Genomic DNA, 18,158 nt, shown 5'->3' on the forward strand with positions numbered 1-18,158 from the left:
CCACTGTTTTTGCACCACAGAAGCTCAGAACGATATGGGAAAGGTCGAAGAAGCTTCGTCGGGAAATGGGTATCTCTCAGGTAAAGAACTGAACCCTTGAAAGTTATTTTGTTCTTCGTTCGAATGTTACAAAACTTCTCTCAAATTTCAACTTGCGTATTTCTTAGCGATTTTCTTATGTAAAAACTCTCTGTGGTATTGAATGTAATATCCCCCTTGGTTTTTCCAAATCGTTGAAATCTCCCTCATTTCTCTCCGTATTTTTTTATTCGAATGAATCCTTTTGGGTAACTTGTTTCGAATCTGCTTGTGCTCTCTCTTCCTCTCATTTTTCTTGTTACCTCTGAGTGTTTTGATTGTAATTTATTGTATATCCCCCTTTTTGAATGTGAGATTACATGAGTATTTATAGTCTAAAAAATAGCCTATTTTTAGTGTTTGATTTTGAGTGGGATTTTAACGTGGTTGTTTGTTGATTTGTGGGTGGTTGATGACGATGAAACTGTCGGTTGTTGTTTGTTGCCGAGAGAATCGACGTGTTGAGCGGGTTGTTGGAGAAGTCATCGGATGAGGGGGGATGTGGCAGCGAATATTTAGTGTCTACAGCTGCCCCTCTTTGTCCTTTTTCGTGAAACGAAAAATAGGACAAAGATAAAATGACACAAATTTTCGTTCGGTGGAGTTGAAGAACAACTCCCTGTCGAATTGAGTTGCGGATGACTCATCTGTCGCGAACTCTAGTCCATCTTGAAATGTACCTCGAGATTTGAATCGGGATGTGGCTTTTTGTTGCCAAATTGTGGTCAACTTCGGCCTTCTTCTCGATTGAAAGACCTTAAAAATTTGACTGGAAAGTAATTATTTGATTCCACCCTGTGGTTGATAGACCTTCGAGCTGGGTGAAATCGAACTCGAAAGGTCTTCGTTGACAGATAACTTTTCTCGACTTAAGTTATGCTGTTGGAAGATGGTTTCTTGTCACAAAGGTACGGTTAACCCAGGTTTTCTTCTCGACTTGAAAAACCTCGATTGCAACCGGAAAGTAGTATGATTGAGGTGTCATTGAGATGAATGGAATCGAACTTGACAATTTTATTGACAGATAGCCCTTCTTGCCTTGAGCTATGCTGTAAATTTGACTTGCCTCTGAGCTGAGTGTAATCGAGCTCAAAGGTTTTTGTTGGCAGATAACCCTTCTAGCCTTGAGTTATGCTGCAAATGATGTGCCCTCGAAGCTGAGTGTAATCGAACTCGAAGGTATTTGGTTGACAGATAGCCCTTCTCGACTTAAGCTATGCTTCAAATGATGTGCCTTGGAGCTGAGCGTAGTCGAACTCGGAGGTCTTTGGTTGGCAGATAGCCCTTATCGACTTAAGTTATGCTGCAAATGATGTACCTTTGAGCTGAGCGTAGTCAAACTCGAAGGTCTTTGTTGGAAGATAACCCTTCTAGCCTTGAGTTATGCTGCAAATGATGTGCCCTCGAAGTTGAGTGTAATCGAACTCGAAGTATTTGGTTGGCAGATAACCCTTCACGACTTAAGATATGCTGCAAATGATGTGTCTTTGAGCTGAGTGTAATCGAACTCAAATGTCTTTGTTGACAGATAACCCTTCTAGCCTTGAGTTATGATGTAAATAATGTGCCCTCGAAGCTGAGCGTAGTCGAACTCGAAGGTCTTTTGTTGGCAGATAACCCTTCTAGCCTTGAGTTATGCTGCAAATGTTGTGCCTTGGAGCTGAGCGTAGTCGAACTCTAAGGTCTTTTGTTGGCAGATAGCCCTTCTAGCCTTGAGCTTTGCTGCAAATGATATGCATTGGAGCTGAGCGTAGTCGAACTCGAAGGTCTTTTGTTGGCAGATAACCCTTCTAGCCTTGAGTTATGCTGCAAATAGAAAAAATTGGCTTCCATTCACAAGTCTAAGTCGGTCTTAATTCTTCAGGTGGTTCCACTGAGCGGGTCTAAACCAAGTGATATGATTTTTGGATGATTCTCCTTCACAGGAAAGCCCACTGATAAATTCTGTCAGCCGGATATCTTCCGTTATGGAATTGAATTCTGGCTGGAAACCTGCTACTCATTGTTGAGTTAAGCTGAAATGGATTCATTCTAAATTAGTTCTCGAACCCATATGAAGTTGATTGTCAATCTTTCAATCTGTTGAGTTGGTTGAGGTGTAACTTCTCACTGCTGAGTTAAGCAACCACCATCAATCTTTAAAGGTGTTTTTGAATCGAGTATCCTTCGTCTTAAAGTTGAAACTTGACTCTAAAAGCTGTAAAAAATCATGTATACGAAAAATAATAAATGTGATGCTCTTAAATATGCCTAAGATGCATACAACATGAATGAGTTATGTTTTATCTCTTGGATTGGAGTCCCATGTTTTGTCTGCCAATCTGGTCCTTGGAATCGATCATGCTCCATTTGCTTCTCGAGCTTTGGCTTTACAAACCTTTCATATTTGAGATTGTCCTATTTGAAAATGTTTTTCTCCTTTTTTCTTGTTTTAGGAGGGAAAATGATAAAAATTCTGTAAAATATTGTTCGCAATTGAATCAAATTGTAAACATGAGTTCAAAGTATATAAAAAGAATCAATAGCTCTTTTTAATGCTTTCAGAGTTATAACTCTTTAACAAATGTTCAGATGGATGAGTTGACTTCTGGTTGACCTAAGGTTTCAGCCATAAAAAGGTCATTTTTTCGGTTATTGCAACATGTTTTTCTTTGGCTTGGCATTTTAATTGGATGCGGACAAAATGACGTAACTAGCATTATCAATTACTAGACCTTCTATTTCGGTTCTCTGAAATCTTCTATTTGTTCAAGTTTTGTAAACTCATCTAACAAAGGTAGTGCAAAAATATCGGTCTAAAAACAAAAACTCCTTATTTAAATAAATTTAATTCGCCATTTTCTGGCTAGCTGAATCCATAAAGCCATGGCGTTTGACCGATTGCTCTAGAGGGACAGCTCAATATGTAAACACCTTTATCAGGTTAGTTGAATATTATCCATAAAGCCGGGGCGTTTAACCAATTACTCTAGAGGGACAACTCAAGCTTTATTGTATATTATAATCACATTTATCAGGCTAGCTGAATCTTATCCATAAAGCCGTGGTGTTTAACCAATTACTTTTGACGGACACCTCAAGCTTTATTATATATATATAATATTATAATATGGGTATACGGGTCCAATTTCTTAAGTATGTCAAGAAGAACCTGTTATAGTCTAGGTGTTGTTAAAAGTCAATGAATCTCATCTTTAGAGTTCAATTTCCAAGCAACTGACCTAAACTAGATTCATCTACTCGACTATTCCATCTGTGAAGATCATTATCATCACGGAACGTCTTAAATAAAAAGTATAGTAATCGTCATATGCAAACGATGCCCCATGTTGTCTGCACCTATGCACATCTAAATACCAAGCCTTATGAAGAGAGAAGGCTACATTGGTTATTTGCAAGAGAATGGTAAGGTGTTTAAGTGTATCTTTCTGAAGTAAGGCCAAAAGTCCTTGTTTGATCAGTTTTTTTATCATGTTAACTTGTCAAAGATCTGTAACTCTGAATTATTTACGAAGTTTTTTAATTCAGTCGATATTCAAAGAATTGCAAGTTTGCAAATGTGATTCATTACTCAGCATAAATTCATTGAAATATCCAAAGAAAGTTCAAAAACAAGTTCCAAATATGAGAAAGTTCAAAAAACAAAATTCAAACAAGATGCCTCAAAATTAAATAGGGCCTCATCAGGATGCCCCACTTGCCATGACTCTTTCCACTTTGGGAGTGTCATTGACTTCATCGTAAAATTTCATCTCTTTTCTGTCCATCATTAGCTGGATCAAGACTCTAAATTCGGCACATTCTTGTAAATTATGTTCATCTTCTTCTTTTTTGAATAGGGGTTATGAAGATGGGGCGTGCCAAAGGCTTGAGGTGGTGTATACAGTATGTGTTCCCTTTTGATGAGACATGCTTTCGTTAGTTAATGCAAATGCAAAGGAATGAAAATAACAAAATGCAAAATATGTCTAAATGCATGATGCATGAAATGTCCAAGGCATTGATCCAAAAATGTGTATGTTATTATGAACAATTTTTATTGGGGAAAAAAGTGTTACGTCTGGAGAGACAAAAAACATTTTGATGGTATAGATCCCGAACAGCTTCTGACAAGTTTATTCGTCTTTCGTCCTTTTTGTTACCGGTTGAATATCCAGTCGAACCGTTTCGACTTTCAGTCTCTGCCGATCTTGTTTATAACGAAAGTTCCATTAGAGCCCTCCATCCAAAGTTTATCGGCTTGTTTCTTGAATTCATCATCTTTTCTTGTAGTTCTTGAAAGGAGCGTTCGGGTCAGTAACATTTTCCTCGTCTTGCCCTTGCGACCTTTGCCTCTGAGTATTCTTTGACCACGACTGGACTTCTGAGTTTTTTTTATCTCTTTGTATTATAACCCCTTTATCCATTAATGCAAATTATTCATGTTTAACAAACACATTTTTGGTGGATCAACACCTCTTTTAAATGATACGAATGATGAAAACAAAAATAAAAAGAATTAGTGAGGTAAATCAAAACAATAATAAAAATAAAAAAGTCCTACCCCACATGATATCTACCCCACATGCTTTAATTCCTACCCAGACATGATTTCTATCCCGCATGCTAATTTCAAACAAATCTTAACCGCATATTTGTCTAGTTCGTATGATTTGAACAGAAAGTAAAACAGGAAATAAAGCAGTCTAGGGTTTGGAATGAGGTTTCGGGGTGGGCTCTAATTCCATGTACTCTCCCGATTTAGGTTCTAAAAAGGTACTCGAGTTCTCCTTGCTGGTGCCCCCTTGGGCTTGCTAGACCCTTAGTCTTAAGCCCATTACAAGCTTATGTGGACTAAGTTAAACTCGAGAGGAAACATTCCCTTATGCCCATACGGAGAATAAATTCACACGGAGGCATAAGGTATATGAATCCTGAAGGTTACTTGCTAGGCCTATACGGAGAATAAATTCCCACGAAGGCATCGCTTTCACCCCCAATTAAAAGGGTTTGGAGCTCGGGTATAGAGTCAGAGATGAAAACTTTGAAAATTTGAAATCATTAAAAAATGTCAGTACAACTATTTATTTGAAAAATAATCAAAGATAAATAATTGGAATCGAATAAATAAATTTAAATTCAAATTTACCATTTTCGCATCAAAAGACAACCGAAATTTAATTTCGGCCTGACTCACTTACCTGTCCCCAGCAGAGTCACCAAGATGTCGGAACCGTCTTTCTGGTGGGCCCGAAATTGAGCTTCGACTTGAATGAATTGAGTTAGACTCGCCACCGACCAGTTTAAAATGAATTTAGGTGGGTCAGACACCATCTTACCTGATATGCGTTGTACCATAAACGTGTCGGAATCGGGAGTCGGTTACGGTCAAGGAAGGATTAGCACCCTTGAACCGCCCTTTCGGTGCCAATTAATTTGTCGGTTATCTTAATTGTGAAAATTAGAAATTAAAATTAAAATTTAAAATATTCGATTCGAATTATTACCTTTGATTGATTGAAATTACCACTGAAAATGCCAAAAAATGTTAGATAATAAGACAAAAATAAATACGAGGGAAAAATTCTAAGATAAAATAATTAGCAGAGATAATTAAAAGTTAGTAAAAAAAGAAAATAAAGAAAAATAAAGAAAATAAAATGAATAAAGTAAAAAAAAAGTAAAAGGGTTAGTTAAAAAATAAGAATAAACTAGAAATAAAATAAAATAAAATAAATATTTAAACTTAAACACTGAAAGGAAAAAATAATAAATAAAACAGAAATGACTAAATTAAAATAAAAGTAAAATAGAGAGTCCAAAGTAAAAACAAATGCAACTAGTGACCAAATTGAAAGAAATAAAAGCATAACTCCAGAGCTACAAATGTGGAACTCTATAATGACTAGTGTCCTAATTAAACCAAAAAATCTATGAAACTAAAACAAACCCTTATTTCACGCGTGAATTCGGGATTTCAATTGTGATTTCTCCTCCTTTTTTGCTTTCTTCACTGCGGCGCATCTCCACCATCGTTTTTGCACCACAGAAGCTCAGAACGACATGGGAAAGGTCGAAGAAGCTTCGTCGGGAAATGGGTATCTCTCAGGTAAAGAACCGAACCCTTGAAAGTTATTTTGTTCTTCGTTCGAATGTTACAAAGCTTCTCTCGAATTTCAACTTGCGTATTTCTCAGCGATTTTCTTGTGTAAAAACTCTCTGTGGTATTGTATGTAATATCCCCCATCGGTTTTTCCAAATCGTTGAAATCTCCCTCCTTTCTCTCTGTATTTTTTGATTCAAATGAATCCTTTCGGATAACTTGTTTCGAATATGCTTGTGCTCTCTTTTCCTCTCATTTTTCTTGTTACCTCTGAGTGTTTTGCATGTAATTTCTTGTATATTCCCCTTTTTTGAATGTGAGATTACATGAGTATTTATAGTCTAAAAAACAACCTATTTTTAGTGTTTGATTTCGATTGGGATTCTAACGTGGTTGTTTGTTGATTTGTGGGTGGTTGATGCCGATGAAATTGTCGGTTGTTGTTTGTTGCCGAGAGAATCGGCGTGTTGAGCGGGTTGTTGGAGAAGTCTTCGAATGAGGGGGATGTGGCAGCAAAATTTTAGTGTCTACACTAATAATCAGTCATTGATAATAGGTTATGAGTCTTAAATTCTTTCATTGTATAGAATGTGTTGAGATTTAGGGTTCAATTGCATTAAACCGAAATAAGAAGGACTAAATTATAAAATGGAGCAAACTTGATGGATAAAGTTGTGAATCAGACTATAACAGTTAATAAATAGCAGTTTTGATTTCTAACTGGGAAGAGATTTGGGGATTTAAGGAGATCATGATTCAAAATTAGCCAAGTTCCAATCAAATTTTATATGAAGCTATGATGATGTAGAGCGGTACTGGAATAATCCAATAAATTGAATTTTAGAGTCTATTAATTTCAAAATTAGCTGACCCTATTCCCATATGTAATGGGATAAGGGGGAGGCAGGGTAGTAAGTTGCCCCCAACACTAGGTTGAGAGCAGCTTCCGTGGAAGATCTCCGTTATGAATTGTTCTCAGTGGAACTCAATCCCACAACCACAAGATTAAGAGCCTTGTGCTCTACCAACTGAGCTAGACGGGCAATTTCTATTAATTTCAAAATAAATTCTGAAAAATAAAAATAAATTATATATTTTTGAAAGTTAATGTTTAAAAATCATTTTATGGAATTTGGATACTGCTATGTAAATTATTTTATATTTATCATATTAGTAGTTTTTTAATAAATTATTTTAATGATGGTTGATATGGGTTGCTTGGATTTACTTGTATGTTCTGCAAGATCATTCCCTTTTGCAGATTGGGGGGTGGTTGGGCGTGGACAAACTTTATACAATATTCAAGTAACATAGATGAGCAAATAAAATTGGAGTGAAAAACAAGAGTAAGATTGCTGGAGCTAATGTGTATGTTGGAGGCAAAATTTAGTTGATCATCTTGAATAAAATTCTATATTGCACATGTTGAAAAGACCTTGAGGAACCATGTTCCGAGTTGAGAATGGTTACAATTGTCGCAACATAAGAGACATTCAGAACATCATACATGAAATGGGGATAGAAGGGTATTTAAAATTATAACCATACTTGATGAGCTAGAAACAAAAGCACTTGCAATTTCTTCGGTTGCTGTTTGAAGAGAACCATCCATTTATTTACCATGCAATTCACAGATTCTTTTTTATAAAGAAAGATAGAAGAGGAAATTAAAGCACCCTTTAGTCTCTCTTATTTGTGTACATCTTGATTCATCACCGACAAAAATCTTTATCGATGCCGCTTAAAAATTCTAGTTCCGACACCAAAAACTTCTTTCGAAGAATCTTACGAAATTTCAAGTCTTTCTTTAACATTGAGATTTTCAATGACGCACTTGCTTCTGTTCGAAAGAAGAACAAGAGGCATGGCCTACAGGGATTCTCTTGTAACATCGGGCAGCCAACAGAACAATCTGAAAATGATGGTGAAGAAGTTGGTTCAGAAGTTTTGGAAGATTTCAAGCGAACCGTGCCGACAGTTCAATTCAAAGACATAAGTTTTGAGAACAACATATCGGTTGATGGCTTGGTTATAGATCCCGAGCTCTCGGAAGATATTCGCAGTAAATACTACCGGCTATGCTTTAGTCAAAATGCTTTCCTGCATGAAAATATCATCCAGGGTATAAGTTTTAAATTTAAAGTTGGAATTATTTCCGAAACTGTCAGAATTGCTGACATCATTCAATACCAAAAAAAAAAAAAAATTCAAATTACCGACAGAAAAATTCCGACGAATTTAAAATCTGTCACAATTTACCGATGAAAATAAATTATTTCGTCACAAAGTTATGATCTGATTGTAGTTTTTGACAGATCCACCTATTCCGTCACAAATTTGTGAAGAGTTTACATGTTTCATCACAATTTTTTTAAGATTTTTTTACCCGCTTCCACTTCCTTCAATTTCCCTTCATTGCACTATAAAATTTTAAATTTATCTATTTTTTAACCTAATTTTTTCCTATTTAAACATTTCTACACTCTTTTTCTCTCTCATTTCTTTCTTCTCATTTAATCTCTTCTTATTAACTCATTTTTCTCCCAAAAGTTCTTTTCTTAATTTCATCCTCTTTCATTATCATTATTATCAATATCGATGTAATTTTTAGTTTTTGTTCAATGTAATTTCTTTTAAAATATACTTTGTTTATTATATTATTTTTAATTAATCACTAACATCTTTCATTATATTTTGTAGGTTGCTTGGAAATTTTTAAATGATAACAATTCTTTAGTATGCAAACTTTGTATTTTACTCTTTTTTTTATTATTGAATATTGTATTTTTTATGTATAGTTTACATTCATATATTTATATTTATTAGAAATACTAAATTATGAAATATATGATGTAAATCCCTATTTAATCTTAGTTAATATGGTGAATTTAATTTTTCATCATATATTATTATTTTCTTATTAAGGAATTGTTATTATTATTATCTATTTTTTTAAATTAATGTAATTATTTTAATTGTATTATTATTAATTTTTGGTACAATAACTAATTAAACAAAAATTTGGATTCATAATATTTTGGAGTGAATGAAATTTTTTCCGGGTATAATCCCGATAAAATTTCCCTCATTTTTTAAAAAAAATTAAGATTTAAATTTCCTACAGAAAACATGTAATTCATCAAAAATTAAAAAATTCATATTTCATTTTATATTTTTAAATATCCCAATGAAAAAGATATGTTCGTCGGAAACATAAAATATAATTTTTTTAATTATATATAACATTCCAACGGATTTTAAATTTTCTGCCAATAAACTTCTGACGGATTACTTTGTTCCCTCGAAAATATTAGTTTCGACCAGTATTTTACTGACCACTCTCTTTTCTCAGAAATTTCGTTAATAAAATCAAATTCAATCACAATTTCTATTGGAAATACGATCAACGATTACACTTGTTTTTTTAGTGATTAGAGGTTGCAAGTTCACAACATCTCGAGATGAATTTGATAGATGGGACAAGACATTGAAAGCCTTTGAGTTGTGTGGCGTAAATGTTGGATTCTTACGATCTCGGCTACAGCGTCTGGTAAACCTTGCATTCGAGTCGGAAGGCGCTGCTGACGCAAGGAGATACTTTGAAGCTAAAACAGAACGAGCTCAGACCGAGAATGAGGTAAGAAACCTTGAAGCAAAAGTCGCTAAGCTGAAGCATGCCTGCAAGACTTTGGATTCGAAATTAGAGTTTGCAATGTACAGCAGAAACAATGAGCCGAGGTTTGAGGAAAAAGTTAAGGATCCATGGTGAGATTGCTGAAAAGATGTAATGGTGATTCATATCTGCAGTTACTTGCTTTTCATGTATGCATAATCTGCAACTCTAGCAAGATGACAACACTAGTTTGTATCAAAGATCTTGTCTGGAGATTGCTAGCTAGTTTTATTATTATTATTATTATTATTATTATTATTATTATTATTATTTTTATTATTATTATTATTATTATCATTATTTATTCTTTAATTTTCTAAAGAGAAAATAACCTCAGTGATCAAAAATGCCTTATAATATACGATTTTAACCAATTTTTTTTGGATTTGCCAAAATGACCAACAAAATCGCAATGCGAAATAAAAATCGCAACGCGATCTCCAGAATCGCAAATCAGTTACCAGAATCGCAACGCGATTATTAAGAATCGCAATGCAATAGTACAAATTCGCATTGCGATTTTCCATAATCGCAACGCGAAAATGAAAATCGCAACGCGAACATATAAATCGCAACGCGATTCTGACTATCGCAACGAGTATCCGTAAATCGCAACGACAATACGTAAAATCGCAACGCGTATCCGTAAATCGCAACGAGAATACGTAAATCGCAACGCGTATCTGTAAATCGCAACGAGAATACGTAAATCGCAATGCGTATCCGTAAATCGCAACGACAATACGTAAAATCGCAACGCGTATCCGTAAATCGCAACACGATTTTTAAAGCGCCATTACAATCGCGACGCGTATTTTATTTTCAAATTCCAAACACGAATATTAATTATCGAAACACTGAACCGTCCACAGTATATCCCGTAATCGCAACTCATAACCTAAAACCTAAAATCACAACTCAGTCCCATCTCCATCTCTCACTCTCTACGGCGAAATCCGTCCCCATCTCCGAAGATTTCCGTCCCCATCTCCGGCGAAATCCCTCACAACCATTCACGGTCAGAAATCCCTCACAATCATTCAGAAATGGAAAATCAACCTCCGAGGGTTAGTTTTTTTAATTATTTTTATTTTGAAATTTTTGCATTATTTTAGGTTTTTCATATTGAAATCGATGATAAGTTTACTGGTAATTTCAATAATAGATTAACCATTTCACTTAGATTTCTTATTAAATTCATTTGATTGCTGCCAATACTGCTAAACTGTTTAGTCTTTAACCCTGTGAAGTTAGTATTTGTCTTTGTTTTGTCTTTTGGTTGAAGTAATGCAATCCATTAAAGTTTCAATTTGCAGAAGAAGAATAGTTTCTAAACTTAAAATCGCAACATAAAAATGAAAATCGCAACACGAAAATGACTATCGCAACGAGAGAAATGAAAATCGCAACGAGATAATCGCAACGCGAAACCAAAATCGCATTCCGATTTTCCTTTCGCGTTGCGATTCTCTAGTTGCGATTTTAATTTCGCGTTGCGATTTTCATTTCGCGTTGCGATTCTCTCGTTGCGATAGTCATTTCCGCGTTGCGATAGTCATTCTCTCGTTGCGATTTTCATTTCAACCAAAAGACAAAACAGTGTTGCAAATTTTAGTTTCAAGAATAAACTACTACTCTTTATGTTTATTGTTTTTGGTATATCTTCACAGTGTAGTTTTTGGTATATCTAACTTGGTATGTTTATTGTTTTTGCAGAAATTTTTTTCGGCTTCATTGACATTAAGGAATAAAGTTAGCCTAGCCACTACAATTGCTTCGAAGTTTTCACCTGCACAAAGAAATTTGTTTGAGGAAACCTGCTTCGGGCCATGGCTGAGAGTATAGCATCCGGGTGGAGATGCTAATTTGACCCATTTGTGGCTTCAGACCATGAATAGCGATCTACTCGACAGTATACAAAGTGGTGAGGAAGAGATATGGTTTCATTTTCCACCAGCGTATACTTGTTTTGGGCGGAAGGAGTTCTGCTTAATCACTGGTCTACGATTCGGACACGATGATGTAGGCCGGTACACTCGTCATATCACCCGCCCATCATGGTTATCCCGGGTTTTTCCTGATTAGTCAATAGAGAAGCCAAATTTACACGTCGAAGACCTGAAGAAATTGTTTAATAAGAAAGATGGTTTTACTCGGATGAATGACGTCGATGTTGTCCGAGTATGCCTTCTAGTACTTTTGTATGCCGACTTTTTAGGCAGAGAGGCCAGACAACCTATTCCTCAGGAGCTAATATTATTGGTAGAGGACCTAAATGCATGGAATCTGTTTCTGTAGGGTTCGTATATATGGAAAGCTACCTGGACTAAGTTGTCGTCTGCCTTTGATGACCGCAAAAGTTTGCGTGGCGATGGGTCGAAATACATTTTGTCAGGCTTTGTTTGGGCCTTTAAGGTAAGAATTTCTATATAATGTTTTCAAAATTATAATTAATTATTTAACAATTACTAATGTTTGTTATTATATTGTTTGTAGATTTGGATATTCGAGGCTTTCTCCAGCATGCAGACATATGCATTAAAAACTTCAAATGATATTCCTAGGGCTATTTCCTGGAAGAGGAAACGTCTGTTGGATTGGGAAGACTTAATACCATATGCGACAATAAATAATGTAAGTTAACACAAATACTATCATATATAAACAAGTTATTAATAGTAGACGTTTAACTTTGTTTGAGTTTTTATATTTTTAGGAGGCCAACACTCCATTACAGAGACTGACACCCACGGAGGCTAAGCTTGCCACTGATTGGTGGTAAGCTAGTCAGCGTTTTTTTGATGGCACGAATGATGAGAAGCCTCCACTTCCTCCACTTCGAGAGCCATCACCTCACCCAGAGCCATCACCTGATCGACCCGACTATACACCTCTACAACGAGAGCCATCACCTATCCCGTCACATCATCGAGCCTCTTCTCCACCATCACCTCATGATAGGCGACCGAAAAAGATGCCACAACTTCTATCTCCCTGTTCTCCACCTCCACGGGATGAGTTAAGGTAGTTACGTGATGAGGTCAATGCCTTGCGTGAGGAGATCGGTACTCTACGCGATAACGATGGTGCATGGCGTGTGGAGGTGTCTACTTTACATAGTGAGGTTGTCGCACTACGTGAGATGGTAGTATCGTTGCAGAATGAGGTTCATACTCTACGCAACGAGGTAAGTTTAAGATTTTCCATATTTAACTTGATGATAAATATCATGTCTGTTTATTTACTGATTTTTGTATTTAATTATTTAGCAGCCCGATAAGGTGGATGCTTTACGTCGGGTTTTTCTTGCACGACGGAGTTCACGCATCAGACGGCGTGCACGTGCTATTAAGTCTCCGTACACCCCAATAGTGCGAAGACACCGCAATAAGAAGCCCGACTCGCCTGTCATCCCTCAAGAGTCCACTCCTATCATTGAAGAGGCCCCTATCATTCCTCGAGAGTCCCCTCCCACCGTTCAAGAGGCTAATGTCATCGTTGAGGTCCCTCCCACCATTCAAGAGCCCGATTCACATGGCGTCATATGTAAGATTCTTGAGAAACCCTCTGATGTGCCGGACATGATGGATAAGAGTTGGCTCTCGTATGAGTTACCGGCCAGTACCATTCTGGTATCTGAAGTGGAGAGGAGACAACTACCGGACACAATTCTGGATAACACCCTTTGGGCTAAGACCGCAGTTGATTTTTATATACATGAGCGGAGCCAGGGGTGTTTCACTGACATATGCAAGCTCAACGATGATATCTATTTGTTGCTTGATCGGTCTTGGTGGGCCATATTATTAGGGGTCGAAGACAATGGCTATTTCGATGGAGAGGTAAGTCTTATATTTTTCTTATATATATTTCAATTTGATTTTTTTTTTTTAAATTTATGTAAGTCACTAATATATGTCTTTTTTTGTAAAACAACATATCGATGCGTGGGTGTCACGTCTTCTAATAATTAGGAAACTTAAGGAAAATAAAACAAATACACGATATACAATTATGCCGACGTCTTTTAACGTCGTTCACTTGAAGAATCAACGAGATGAATCATTTGCGTTGGGCAATGGACAAGCTAAACTTTATCCTGCATGGTGGGAGGTCGATAAGGTTAGTATTTATTTTAGATTGAGTTTAAAGGTATTCATAAATAAGTGCGCAAATGAATGAATTATTACTTATGATTGCAGGTGTTTATCCCTGTTTTGGAACGTAAACATTGGCTTCTCGTCGAGCTTCAGCTCCCATCCCTTAAGGCAATAGTATATGACAGCATGATAAATTACATATCATGGGCTGATTTAAGAGATATTATTAAGGGATGGAGCTCTCATTTGGCTAAATTCTTGGATGCAATAAATTATTGGACTCGTTCTGGAAACAAGAAGCCAAAGAAGCTCAATATTACAGTTAGTAGAGACGAGACCGCACCACAACAAACGGAAGGAGTCAGAGGGGATTGTGGTCCTCTCGTATGCTTGGCGTTGGAGCGTTTGATCACAGGAAGTATAAAGTATCTACCTCCCACCGATAGAGATAGAGTTGCAGTAGGCTTGTGGTTTCGGCATTATATGGCTAGATCGATATATACGAGACGCTGCCTACCTGCATCCGCGTTATAAAAATGTCCATAAACAATTGGTAAGTTTATAGGCTTTTGGTTTGAAAATGTTTGGTTAAGTACCTAGAATTCAATAATTTGTTGTTTATAGGTTTTAGATGTGTAGAAAGTGTTGTTTGAGCAAATGTTTGGTTTCTGCAGGTTAATCTCAGAAGTGAGCTGCGTGAAAATGATGTATGGCTGCAAAAGTTGATTCAATAGTAGATGAGGAAATAAGAATTATTACTTATTTTTTGATTGTTTAATTGATTTGTAAAAGATGATTTGTAAAAGTTGATTTGTAAAAGATGATTTGTAAAAGTTGATTTGTTTAATTGATGTGAACATAATTCTTATTTGTGCTTGTTTAATTGATTGAAATGTAATGGTTGATTTTGTTGATTTCAATCTGCATTATGTTGAAGCCAAAAATGACTATCGTAATGCGAAATGAAAATCGCGAAGACAAAATCGCAACGCGAAACTAAATTCGCGTTGCGATTTTCATTTCGCTTTGCGATTCCCTCGTTGCGATTTTCATTTCGCATTGCGATTCTCTCGTTGCGATTTTCATTTCGCATTGCGATAGTCATTTCCGCGTTGCGATTTTAGTTTCGCGTTGCGATTTTGTCGTTGCGATTTTCATTTCGCATTGCGATTCTCTCGTTGTGATTTTCATTTCCGCGTTGTGATAGATATTAAGATGATTGCGAACGTCATTTCCGTGTTGCGATAGTCAAATGAATGCCTAATAAGTGATAACAACTGAACATATCATAGCAATTTTCAAACTCAAGTTACTAATACATGCCTAACTGAAAATGTTAAAAGTTCACACATAAAATCCACATAATACAACATTTGCATTTAAAAATCACCTAAGTTAACAGTCCCAAAAGGTGAAGCCGGTTGTGATTGGGATTTTAAAGATGATTGCGATTTTGATTGCCTTTTTCTTGACACCATATGAGCTTTGGATTTTGATGAAGATCCATATTTTGGTAGAGGAAAAGATGATTGTGATGGCACTGGTGATCCATATGTCAACTTTATATGACCACTTTCCTTGCACCGACTACATGTCGATCTCTTCTTCTCTTCACCCTTAGACTTTATACGATCGTGACTTTTTGGTCGGCCAGGTAGCCTTCTGTCCATGGCTGGTGGCAAAACTGTTTGTAAGTCATCTGGTATGTCCCACTCAGAAGGATGTAGAATAGGGTACACAATCTCGCCATAAGTCTGTCGATATACTTCTGTAGTGTAGCAATCCATAGCGTATGCGCTTGAATCATCTTGGTTTAGATGAAGAGAAACTTTTATAACATGGCCACACGGATAACCAGATGTTTGCCATTTCATACAACTACACGTCTTTGCATTTAGATCGACAAGGCCATTTAAGTTATTATCCAGTACTTCAAACAAAGTGTTTGAACATGATTAAACTCTCCATGACGTTGACTTCAGAACACGTTTCGTTATCTATTTTTCTGTCCATGGTGTAACACGATGTTCCAATGTTCCTGTAAATTTAAATAAATAATACTTAGTAAAATATATGATAAGTTACAAATTTAAAGAAATAATACCTGCATGGTTTCTTTTCTTGTAGTACCACTGTTGAATAGAGGCTCGAAAAAACTCTATTAACACAGTAATGGGTAATTTCTGGGAATGACGACTTAGAGCGTTGATTGATTCTGCACTATTAGACGTCATGAAACCATATCTTGCTCCAAGTTGATGTACTCTTGACCATCTTTCAAACCCGACATCTTCTAGTATTTGAGCACACTGAGGCAAAACACGTCTTAAACAGTTTATATGCTTATTAAAATCCACTTCCCGATAAGCTTTTACAGTCTTCCAGTATGTCCATTTGTGATTTTTTATACCAGCATACCTTGATTTTAGATTTCTATACAAATGAACACCACAAAGTCCATGAAAAGCATATGGGAAACACCTTCTAACAGCGTTGTCAATTGAGTTTGCCCTATCGGATATGATTGTCAGATTGCTAATAGGACCTATGCAATCCCTAAGATGCCCCATAAACTATGTCCATGGATCAGAGGTTTCAGATTTGCCAACCCCGTAAGCTATTGGCAGTATCCCATTGTTAGCATCCATGGCTACTGCTAATAAGTTTACTCCAAGGTATCGACCTTTTAAATGTGCTCCGTCAACTATAATAACTGGGCGCATACAATTAATAAACGAACGAATCTACAAAATCATATACACAAGAAATATAATCATTTAAATGTGAAATGCATGTAACTAACAAAAATGAGTCAACAAAATTATATTGATTTACTAACCGCAGCACCAATGGCGATAAACAGTAACTCAAAGCGTCCATCTCTATCTGTTTTGATATGAGTTACCGACCCAGGATTTTTCAGCTTTAAATTGTGACAATAAGCCGGCAGTTGGGCAAACGATGCTTCTGGCGACCCCCTCAACAATTCCAAGGCATAACATTTGGCTCTCCAAGCTTGAGAATATGAGATACTAATCTTGAACCGAGCATTCATGTCAGTCATAATTTCATGTCCCCGATATACCCTACCATTCAAAAACATTAACTCAGCCAGAAAACCACCCAACACCTTTTTGTTTGCCTGTCTATGGTGAGGAAAAACTTGGGTTCTTGAACATGTATGTTTATCAATAAAAGTCCTAACTTGAAACATTTCACAATCTTTTATCCTCTTTGCAATCATACGCCACATACAGTTTTTTTCAATCATACACCTTGTTTCGAAACGATCTTTGCTTGATTTGTTAACTTTTAGTTGATAGCCATCTTCCACACATTTCGTATACAAAGCTATCTTCAAGTCTTTCTTTGTATCAAAACAATCATCTTTCTTGATACGAACAATTTTTGTGTGACAATCAACTGCTATCTTTACCAACTCTTCTTTCGGTATCTGAAGTAATTATGGCATATTCCAGTTATACTCCCGTGGCATTTTCTTCGGGGACTTTTCTTTGGGGATTTCTTCTTCTTCTTTTTCTTCTTCAGTGTTATATGAATTACAGAATGGATGTTCAACATGTTCATTTACAGTCGTAACTTCCTCCTCATTATCATCAACAACATCTTCCTCGGCAACGGCTGTTTTATCATCAAAATTCGGGTATTGACCAATATCAAAATCATTACACGCAGGGTCTGTTTCTTCTTCTGAAAAATCATCAAAATCCGAGTATTGACCAAGATCAAAGTCCGGGTATTGACCAAGATCAAATTTCGAATACTGACTAGTACTCACAATTTTTTTGTTGGCTCATCATCGTCTAACTGGTCAATACAAAAACCGAAATTTGGTGCTGAAAGTTGATTGGGATTTGGATTAGGGAAAGGTTGTGGGTTTTGAGATTGTGTTTGGTATTGGAAATGTGGTGAAACAATATTTGCTTGGTGATGAAATTGTGGTGGAACCATTAAATTTTGAGCACCATAAACTGGGGTTGAAAAACTTAGTTGATTACTACCCGCTACTGGCCCAACTTCACTACTTCTAGGTTCAATAACATACAATGTAACATCATCACTTGAAACACTAATGTAAGCAATGAATCGTTCAACATCTTCATTTTCGGTTAACAAATAAAGTTTACCATTTCTCTGATAAGATAGCCTAAATCCACTTAGGGGCTCTAAATTCAATTTATTTACAACACGTAACATTAGAGTT

General features: G+C 36.2%; 1 protein-coding gene across 1 annotated transcript; it reads left to right on the forward strand.

Moving 5' to 3' along the window:
• The first annotated feature begins 7,894 nt into the window (after positions 1-7,894).
• Positions 7,895-9,929, forward strand: LOC120176609 (B3 domain-containing protein Os01g0234100-like). The gene is made up of 2 exons (XM_039183036.1): positions 7,895-8,282; positions 9,589-9,929. Exons 1-2 carry the CDS (start codon positions 7,895-7,897, stop codon positions 9,927-9,929), a joined length of 729 nt encoding a protein of 242 aa, XP_039038967.1.
• The last annotated feature ends 8,229 nt before the right edge of the window (positions 9,930-18,158 follow it).

The sequence above is a fragment of the Hibiscus syriacus genome, unplaced genomic scaffold (genome assembly GCF_006381635.1).
Source record: "Hibiscus syriacus cultivar Baekdansim isolate YM2019G1 unplaced genomic scaffold, ASM638163v2 tig00000329_pilon, whole genome shotgun sequence".
Taxonomy (NCBI): domain Eukaryota; kingdom Viridiplantae; phylum Streptophyta; class Magnoliopsida; order Malvales; family Malvaceae; genus Hibiscus; species Hibiscus syriacus.

Coding starts and splice junctions, on each gene's coding strand:
- LOC120176609 (XM_039183036.1), top strand. CDS start 7,895: ATGCCGCTTAAAAATTCTAGTTCCGACACCAAAAACTTCTTTCGAAGA. Junction 8,283..9,588: donor GCATGAAAATATCATCCAGG/GTATAAGTTTTA, acceptor TTGTTTTTTTAG/TGATTAGAGGTTGCAAGTTC.